General features: G+C 39.7%; 1 protein-coding gene across 1 annotated transcript; it reads right to left on the bottom strand.

Annotated features, from left to right (window-relative positions):
• Window positions 1–3,236: 3,236 nt before the first annotated feature.
• On the bottom strand, window positions 3,237–6,005 carry LOC131795896 (uncharacterized). The gene is made up of 3 exons (XM_066170151.1): window positions 5,413–6,005; window positions 4,780–4,960; window positions 3,237–4,730 (listed from the first exon to the last, which is right to left on the bottom strand). The coding sequence occupies exons 1-3, from the start codon at window positions 6,003–6,005 to the stop codon at window positions 3,759–3,761; spliced, it is 1,746 nt and encodes a 581-aa protein (XP_066026248.1). The 3' UTR covers window positions 3,237–3,758.
• Between the last annotated feature and the right edge of the window lie 4,402 nt (window positions 6,006–10,407).

Below are 10,407 nucleotides of genomic sequence, written 5' to 3'. Positions count from 1 at the left end.
CGTTCTAAAGGCCGCACACAAAGCTATATACTCTCATGATTGGCCCAGAAACCTTCAGCTTGAGCAAGTAAAACATGCTAGAAATTTATGCTCATCAAGTACCATAAATCTAGTTATTCCCTATGCCTCGGACACTTTTCAGTATAGCACGGCAGCCCTCGTCAGTCAATGTTAAATGCTGTGATAATTTTAAATCCTTCAGTAAGCAAACATTATGTATTTTAAGGGAGCACTGCCCAAATAGGGTGGTATACTTTCTAGCCTAGTTTTAATAATGTATATATTGTATAATTACATTTTACTGTTTATTACCTAGTTTTTTTACAAATTCATAATTCAGATTTATGTATTTTTATTTATTATTTATTATTTCTCTTTTTATCTTATATCAGGCAAAGAGCCATACCATGGATGTACTGATATTAAACCGTTATTGTTATTATTAAAATTATATTTATTATTATTAAAATTATTATTATTATTATTATTATTATACTCTATAATTGATACAGAAAAATGCTACTTGCTGGGCAATCATAGTCCTCTGTGGCAAGTTTTAGGCTGTAGCCCAATAGATTCTTGTTTGGCCTTTTGGAGTGATCAGCAACTTTCTCTGTGTTGAATGTGGAGTTACTGAACAAAAGTAAGCAGCAGGGCTCAGGACTCAACCTGGAATTTGTACATAGTGAATGCAGTTGATTGTAAAGAACAGATATGCTCAGAGCCTGACAAAAAATGATCTTAAACTCACTGTCACTGAGCTTATCATTACTTTTGTCATGATGCTCAGCACTGCTATAAACAAACATTTCACACAAAATACTCTGTATGACTTCAGGATCATACTCATTAGGTACACTAGCATTCTCCAGATAACTTGACTCTGAGATTGTGCCAAACTTTCAGCTGTGGGTTCAAAGCCTTGTTCTTCTCATGTTGCTCTGTAGGATAGGAAAGGCCTTAAAAATATCCAGAAAGCACCAATGAGCTGTGCCTGTGTTCGGTGTTGGTCTCCACATCTCAAAAGAGAAGGGAATTTTGGAAGTTTGTCTTCGTCTAGAGAATCATTTTTCTCCAGATATATAGAGATATGTCTGGCATATTTACACTGTCTTTCCACAAAATTGCCCTTGTATCTTTGTGCTATGAACAGTTCAATTTAATGAAATGGCTGTCCACTTGAAGCTAATGCAAACACTAAAGAGCAAGCTCAGGAGCAAATCCTACGTTATGGCCGAGATTAAATTCGAGATCACCTGATATTATGCTCTCTAGTATTCTGGGGTCATGACCAGCGATTCTGTGTCCTTGAGTGCATCAATACACATGGCTTACAAGCAACACGGGACCATTTACACAATAAATTTAGCATGGCAAATCTCACGCACCTTTTCTGTAAAGAACTAAACACCTGTTTATTAATGTCTTTTGTTTTTGCCCTTTAGGATTTTTGTATGTTAGTACGTTGTACGTGCGGAATGTATTTGAGCATGTTAGTCAAGTAGTTTAATGTAATATATTAATTAGTATCTACAGGACATCTAAGCCTTTTTGGGTCAGTTTTTTCACTTGCCATTTCCAAGCAGTCATTTATCATCCTACAGCGGCCAGATTTCACGTTACAGTTTGTCACCACTCCAGTGCAGTTTTTTCCCAGCTGCAACAAATTTTTAACAATATAACTTGCACTTTCTCCAACTGCACTAGGAGACATCCCTTGGTTCTGCACACAAACTCTGCAGCCCCAGGTCAGCAAGTTGACAGCCCATCCACTAGCATGAGGTCAACTTGCGAGGCAATAACGTGCATGCACAACACACTAGTAAACCAAGATGGGAAAACCCACGCTGATGCAAGCTTTTTGAGGACAGCTATGGCTGTGGTTCCCGTGAAAGTTTGGCTTACAAGAAGGGAAACTTCAGTATTCATATGCACTTTTTTAGACAGTGGTAGTTCCTCAACATTCTGCACGGAAGCCTTGATGAGACAGCTAGGAACAAATGGTACAAAAACCACAATCTCTTTAACTACCTTGGAAAAGAAGGACAGTCTTGAGGATAGTTTTGTCGTCACTTGTCTCACCATTTCTGATTTGGACGAAAATGTTTTTGTTGATCTTCCAACAATTTTCACAAGGCCCAGCATACCAGTGTCAAGTAAAGATAAACCCACCCAAGAATGACGTAGACAAATGGCCAAACCTTGGTGGAGTGTCCAGAGTCGATGCGGATGTTGGTCTACTTTTAGCATGTGATGCTCCTGAGGTCCTTGATCCCTTGGAGATAAAACATAGCCAGGGTGGTGGACGTTAGACTTCGTGTATGAGTGTTGACTCCATATTGCCTTGGCGTCTGGGCATCAAGCTTTCTTATTGAAGTCAACACTGAACTACAAAAGCTGGTAAAAGATTTCTACAATTGCAACTTTGATGATGAGTCAATAGGGTCCTTTCGACATTCTCGGACGCGTGTTCCTGAGAACTAGAAACCAACATGTGAACGAGGCTTAGAGGACAAATTGGATGCCAGCTCTGGTGCAGGCATCTTCAGCACTAAACCAGTTCCTTGGTTAAAAGAATATTTAAAACAAAGAGGCATTCAAAGCTCGGGAAAGCGCAAGAATGAACTAGTAGAACTTTGTGTAAAAAGTGAGGAGATAAAAGTCCCGAAAATCTCAGAAGAAGAAGAGCCAGTCGATCCAGCAATTTCAATGAAAGAGCAACTGAAAACTAACAATGAAGGGTACTCGGCCAATTCGTTGAACAAAGAAAATCAGGCTTTTGGTAAATGGACCCACAATTTTTCGGAAGTACCAGACTTTAGATTTCCTGATCTTTTTAATTATCTAGTGGGAAAGGATCCCGGGTATAACGCCGAAAGCCTAAAAAGTTACAAATCTCTTCTGGGATACAAGCTGTACTTCGATGGACACGTAGAAGACCTTTGTTACCATCCGCCACAATCTAGTGCCAGCGGTTACAGTTATTTTCTGTTTGCTGTAAAGCCAACTGAAAGGTCCAAGGCTGACAATGGGTCAGCAACATATAAGGGTTTTTTTATTTTAAAGAAGGATGGAAGTGTGCATTCAGCCTACTGCCCATGCAAAGGAGGGTATGTATTTTCATTTACTCTTACTATAAGGTAATTAGCCTTAAGATGTACAATGAGCCAGAGTCATTTGAACTATATACGAGCTAAAAGATACATGTAACCATTACTTTAACTCAATCTCACAAATATGTTTATAAAGGCTGCCGTTCCCATCATATGTGATCTCTTTTCTAGGTGCTTTGATATTTAACATAAACAGCTTTGACTGAAAAACAGCAAGTACTTCTCTATCAGTAGCTTCTCAAGTTGGCATTTACTTAATTTGAAATCTCTTTTTTTACTCAGGAAAGCAACTGTCTAAGAAGGCAGTAAAATCTACCCGTGCCATTGCCAGTGTTCGGATCCATGTAGAACGTGCCATTGGACGACTTAAGGACTTTAGAATTCTACAAGGGAACTTTCTTGTTCCAATGCTGCCCATTGCTGACAACATTTTTAGTGTATGTGCTGCTCTGTGCAATTTGCTACCACCCCTGGCTAAATAACTACTGCTGCCTTGTGAGCTGAGAAGCACAATAAGTTTGTAACTTTGAACAATTACCAGTCAGTTTATGTTAATGGTTAATAACACATATCAAAAATCTTCTTTAGACCCACTGAGGAATTATCCAGCATTGAGCATCAGCATTCACCACCAATGATAGTCCCTTATGATTTAAGTATGTCATGGTGAAAGAGTTCCTGAACTATGTACTTTAAGAAAAAGTTTCTCAGCTTCTCAAGCATTTCGTTCCACAACTCACTGTCAAACTTGACATTGACAATCAATATTAAGGTATAAATAACTAGATCACAGCAATGAATCCCTGTTATTCCCATCAGACCCTGAATTTGATGGTTCCATTTTGTTTCTTTTTTTAGTATATATTTGTCACCAACAAACACGAGCTTCTCCTCAGCTGCAACCTGTGGAGGGAGATTTCTTTTTGCATACATGCTCTTAATTTCAATTAACTTCTTCTGACAGCACTCACAAATCCTGACACCATCAGGACTGGCTCCCAAGAAGGGCCATAGTGTGTTTACTATTAGTCCACCGTTTTTTATTGACAACTTCTCATGGTTTCTCTTTTGTTTTTTAATGTAGAGATCAAGTGCTTTCTTTTCCTTTTCATGACCCCATGTTAACTGTTTTGGCATTGCATCTTCAGCAATTGGACAGTAATTCATAAGATGCTTCACAGTGTTTCTCTTGTCTGTGCTCTCTCTGAGGTGGCACACGGTGTAAAATGAGGAAGCTGTAATTCTTCCTGCCCTTTGATCAAACCAAAATTGGGACTGGGATTGATTGACAGTCTTTTTGTTGATCATTTCTGCTTGCTCTTCATTAAATGAAATAAACTCAAGGAACTCAGTTGCAAGTTCTGTAGAGACTGTAGGTGTCACTTTTTCAATATTAACAGAAACAAACACTTTAGCGTAATCACTCATTGAATAAACATCAACACTTTGAACACTTTCTTGTTTACTGACATTTAAATCATCACTTATCAAAGCCCTGATTTCTTCCTCTGTTTGCCCTGGTTCTTCAGCTGAATGTAAGAAAGGGAGAGCTGAAGAACCTGGGAATGTTTCCAGCAACCCAGCTTTGAACTGTTGTTCTAATTCAGCTGGGTCATAAGTGGATTAAAAGTGGATTAAAATCTCTTGGCTTTGCAGAGTCTTTTACTGTCACACCATAGCCACCACTATTTGTTTGTAGCTCCTGAATAGGCAAACTTCCCTCATTTCTCTTTCCTTTCTTTTTCCACATGCATTGTCTTGATGTACATGACTGGAGATCATTGAATCGAACGCTTGCTTCCAGATCAAACAGTGCTGCAGCTATGTGGCGACAACCTCCATCTGCCCTATCAAATAGAGACCAAGATGACTGATATTTATTAAACATTTTCCTCACACAAATAAAATGATCAAAAAGCAAGTGATTTTCAGTCATCTGCTTGTTTTTTCTGTATATTAATCTTATAGCAGAGTGAAACATTTGGTACACTGAAATGTAGCCAATAGCTTAATTTTTTTCTTTGAAAGTTAGTAGTGATATATTATCACACAAGTTTCATTTTTTATTTATTCATTTAGTTAGCTGGGTTTTTTTTAATTAATGTATTTCATATATAGCATATCTGTATGTTGTTTACATTAACATTAAAAATAGTCCAACAATTCATCAGCTGATCATAACAGGTAAACATACATCTCTCATTTTAGACTTTTAGCTCGTATATATTTCAAATGACTCTGGCTCATTGTACATCTTAAGGCTAATTACCTTATAGTAAGAGTAAATGAAAATACATACCCTCCTTTGCATGGGCAGTAGGCTGAATGCACAATTCCATCCTTCTTTAAAATAAAAAAACCCTTATATGTTGCTGACCCATCGTCAGCCTTGGACCTTTCAGTTGGCTTTACAGCAAACAGAAAATAACTGTAACTGCTGGCACTAGATTGTGGCGGATGGTAACAAAGGTCTTCTACGTGTCCATCGAAGTACAACTTGTATCCCAGAAGAGATTTGTAACTTTTTAGGCTTTCGGCGTTATACCCGGGATCTTTTCCCAATAGATAATTAAAAAGATCAGGAAATCTAAAGTCTGGTACTTCCGAAAAATTGTGGGTCCATTTACCAAAAGCCTGATTTTCTTTGTTCAACGGATTGGCCAAGTACCCTTCATTGTTAGTTTTCAGTTGCTCTTTCATTGAAATTGCTGGATCGACTGGCTCTTCCTCTTCTGAGATTTTCGGGACTTTTATCTCCTCGCTTTTTACACAAAGTTCTACTAGTTCATTCTTGCGCTTTCCCGAGCTTTGAATGCCTCTTTGTTTTAAATATTCTTTTAACCAAGGAACTAGTTTAGTGCTGAAGATGCCCTCACCAGAGCTGGCATCCATTTTGTCCTCTAAGCCTCGTTCACATGTTGGTTTCTAGTTCTCAGGCACACGTGTCCGAGAATGTCGAAAGGACCCTATTGCTGATAACCAGACCGAGTTATCCCAGGAAGAGCACCGTTTTATGGAAAGAATGAAAGAATCCTGAAAGTTGAAGAATGGTCATTATGAGATCGCCTTGCCCTTCAAAAATTGGCAACGTTCAGTTTCAAACAACCATGTCAAAGCAGAACAGCAAGCCGTGTGGTTAAAGAAGTTACAGAAGAACCCAATATTTCATGATGACTACAAGATCTTCATACATGACATTGTCGTCAAAGGATATGCCCAAAGAGTACCCAATCACCAAAGGGCGACAGGGTATGAAGGCAAGAAATGGTTCATCCTCCACCACGGAATTTACCACCCACAAAAGCCTGGCAAAATTTGTGTGGTTTTCGATTGCTCGGCAAAGCCCAAGGGAAATTCTCTCAATGACCAGCAGATGAAAGATCCAGATCTCACTAACTCACACTTGGGCGTCCTTAGTAGATTCCAACAGGAGTGTATGGCAGTTATGGCAGACATTAAAGCCATTTTTCATCAGGTGAAAATTCCCAATTGCAACTGTTTGTTTCTTTGCTTTTTGTAGTGGCCAGACGGTGACCTATCATATGCTTTGGCAGAATATCAGATGACTCTTCATCTTTTTGGCACTGTGTCGTCACCAGCCTGTGCCAACTTCACCCTTCGGAAAATGGTGGATGATAATGAGCAGCACTTCCCTTGTGACATGAAAAATACCGTCAGACACAACTTTTATGTCAACGAATGTTTAAAGTCCCCCTTGTCAGTAACAGTTGCTATCATCCATGTTCATGAATTGTGCAGCTTGTTGCATTGTGGTGATTTTCGATCAACTAAGTAGCCGAGATGTTAGGGGAAGTATCCCCATGCAGGGGCCTGGCCAAGAGATCAAGAAGCTAGACCTTTAAAAGGATGAGTTGCCAGATGAGCGCGCTTGGTGTTCAGTGGAGGATAGAAAATGACATGTCTGGTTTCTATGTTGTTCTCAAGCACAAACCCCCCACTCAGAGAGGCATATTGTCTGTTGTTGGTTCAGTCTTCGATCCGTTTGGCTCTGTTGCACCTTTCATACTGACTGGCAAGAAGATTTTGCAAGATTTATGCAGAATAAAATTAGGCTGAGATAACAAAGTGTCAACGGAGTATTGCACGCACTGGCAAAGATGGCTTTCAGATGTTCCTAAACTGTCCCACTTTATGATTGATCGTTGCTTCAAACCAGCCGACTTTATGGAGATTGTGTCCAGTCAGTTTCACCACTTCTACAATGCCTCTGAAATTGGCTGCGGATCAGTACCATATCTATGAGTGAAAGATAGATGTGGCAGAATTCATTATACCATCCTTCAAAGGAATTCCCCCTGGAGCCCCTTAGGCAAGTCACAGTTCCTGGCTTAGAGCTGTCAGCCAAGACAATTTCTGTACAGTAAGACAAAATTTTGAAGAGAGAGATTGACTTGCCATTACCTGACTGCTCAGTTCTTTGGCCCTTTGGTGAGATATTTCCAAAAAGCCTCCTCTTGGTATCGCCTGAAGAAATCTATTCCTTGGTTTCTGGCCTATTGTGTGTTGGTGGGAGAGTCAGCCTCAATACCATTTGATGCCAAGCACCAGATCATTCTACCAAAGAACGATCATGTATCCAACCTGATAGTGGAACACTGTCACCATATTTCATGGTGACAGTGTTCCACTATCAGTCAGCCACAATCAGGTCAGGTCCAGAAGATTCATTTAGACAACGGAACGAATTTCACCAGTGGCAAGAAAGAGCATCACGAGCTCCTCATGGCTCACATGTCAGTGGTGTATGGGAGCGCTGCATTTGCACCATGTGGAAAATTCTGCAAGCCCTCCTCCAAGAGCAAATCCACAATAACAAAAGTCTCACGACCTTCATGTGCGAAGTTGAAAGTATTATGAACAGCTGTCCAATTAAAACAGTTTTCAGTGACCTGCCGGAGAAGCAGCCCTTAACACCCAACCATTTGGTGCTGCTGTTCTCCAAGCCCCCAATACCTCCAGGTTTGTTCCATAAGGAAGATCTGTTGTCCCGTCGAAGGTGGAAACAAGTTCAGTACCTTGCAGATATCTTTTGGAAAAGATGGTTGAAAGAGTATCTTCCTCTTTTACAAAGCAGGCAGAAGTGGCTGCATCCAGGAAGAAAAAAACACCCATTGGAGATGTTGTGCTCATTGCTGTAGAAAACTACTATCACAATTCATGGCCCCTGGGTAAAGTAGTTGAAGCTTTCCATGACAAGAAGAGCCTGGTGCATCATGCCAAAGTCAAGGTTAAATCTGGAACTCTTGAAAGACCGATCGACAAGCTGTCTTATGATCGAACATCAGGATTCTACCAGATTAAACAGAACAGTGTTATGCTTAATTTTGCATCATGCATGTCTTCTTGTATATCTTTGTTTATTATTGTAAATAACGTAAGTAGCTGTTTAGTTGAATATTGTGTTTGTAAGTGTTTTTGCCCATGGCTCATCACTTAGGGGCCAGTGTAAAGAACTAAACACCCATTTATTAGTGTCTTATTTTTGCCCTTTAGGATATTTGTATGTTAATTCGTCATGCATGTCAAATGTGTTTTAGTGTGTTAGTCAAGTAATTTATTGTAATATATTCGTTAGTATCTAAAGGACGTGTAAGCCTTTTTAGGTCAATTTTTTCACTTGCCATTTCCAAGAGGTCATTTTTCATCCTATGGCAGCCAGATTTTACGTTACAGTCCATCGCCACTCCAGAGTAGTTGTTCCCCATCTCCTAACAAATGTAAGTGTTGCTTTGGTCCAACTTTCTGAAGGAAAGGAAGGAAAATTTCAACCGGCTGAACGGCTGAAGTTTTCAATGGATAAGGTCAAAGTAAACGGTTGAACGGCCGATCAAAAACATTCGAACGAAATGACATTAATTAAGATAAACGTGACACACGCCGCTTAGATCTGAAAACTGATAGAAAACCTAGAATAAATCTAATTCTGTTTTGAAAACAATAAGTCTTTTGAGAGTAAAGCAAATTCGTTTTCGCGGGGGAGAAACAAAAGCCGGTAATAGTCTGCGTTCTCTTTTAAAATAATTGTCATGCAACCATTTCCAGAATTTGTAATGTAACGCCATTAATTCAATTTGTAAACATCTCGTTTCCGAACACAGGCGACGCTTTCCCCACCATGTATCTTCGGAACTAACAGGCACACTTTGTAGTGACAATTTTTACGATGTGCCGAGTAATTTTCGCTACCTTGAGTGCAAGCAATTTTCTTAAGTTAACAAAGAAGCGGGTGCCATTATTTTTGTCCGCTGCGTTGATGTGAGTGTGTACAATAAAAGCGAATCAGCAAGGCATGCGAGGCTGACGTGCGAGGCATGAACAAAACATAATCTTGGACTATATATCGCATTTGAAGTTACCGGTAAGTGAAATTATAAGAATCAATGCGCTGCTTATGACGGCTTAATTACAGTGTGAAAAAGTTCGCTTGATTCGAAACTCTCTGAATTCAGTCTGTGTGGCGTGGCGTGGCACGGTAAAGCAACTCGCATGCAAAGTTTTTAAATCTTGTGATGCAATGCAATGCAATGCAAAAGAAAATTCAACGTAAAATAGATTACAAGTTTCTTATCGATTCTAGAACAAAGCCGCAAATTTTTCACTTTGCATAATCACTGTTAATTTTTGGTTCAGTGATTCTCATGGAGAATGCGTTGCCCTGGTAACTGCCAGATAACTCGGCTTATATCACAATTATTGTAAAATGGAGGAATCAACAAGAGTCGAGATGGATTGTAATCAAACGGAAAACAAGGAAAGTATCATCACCAACGTGCAAAAATTCATATAAGATGGGTGCGGATGTCGTCGAGGATTGAAAAGTAGTCAGTGTTCTGATCAATTTACAGAGGAAACCGTTCTAGATAATCTATACAACTTCCTGGAACTGTCTCACGTGGAGCTGGACTTGGTTGTCTTAGCAAACATTCAAGCTTTTATGGCGATTGAAGCAATCGGGGAAAAAAGAAAAAGAAGTCCACCTTACAGCTTCCTTTATCGGTCTCAACCCATCTGCAAGGAGATGTTTCTGAACCTCTACGGCATCAGCAAATCCCGGTTTCAAAGGCTTGTGGACCATTATCAAAATCATTGTATTTCTCTGTGAATACATGGGAACAGCAAGAGACTACCACATAACGCGCTACCACTGGACGTTGCTGAGGATATCAAAAACTTTCTGAGCAACTATGCAGATGAAAATGCTGTGCTGCTTCCAGGAAGGATCCCTGGTTTTAAAAACAAGGACATTCAGCTACTCTCATCGAGCGACACGAAA

Source organism: Pocillopora verrucosa, chromosome 7, assembly GCF_036669915.1.
Source record: "Pocillopora verrucosa isolate sample1 chromosome 7, ASM3666991v2, whole genome shotgun sequence".
Lineage (NCBI taxonomy): Eukaryota > Metazoa > Cnidaria > Anthozoa > Scleractinia > Pocilloporidae > Pocillopora > Pocillopora verrucosa.
Note: the sequence above shows the minus strand (reverse complement) of the source record. Positions and strands in the feature narration are given on the sequence as shown.

What these genes read in the sequence shown, in the direction of transcription:
- LOC131795896 (XM_066170151.1), bottom strand. Translation starts at nt 6,005, where the DNA reads ATGGATGCCAGCTCTGGTGAGGGCATCTTCAGCACTAAACTAGTTCCT. An exon ending in TACTGCCCATGCAAAGGAGG is followed by an intron (nt 4,961 to 5,412) that starts GTATGTATTTTC and finishes TCTATTTGATAG; the next exon opens with GGCAGATGGAGGTTGTCGCC. An exon ending in GTGGTGGCTATGGTGTGACA is followed by an intron (nt 4,731 to 4,779) that starts GTAAAAGACTCT and finishes TTTTAATCCACT; the next exon opens with TATGACCCAGCTGAATTAGA.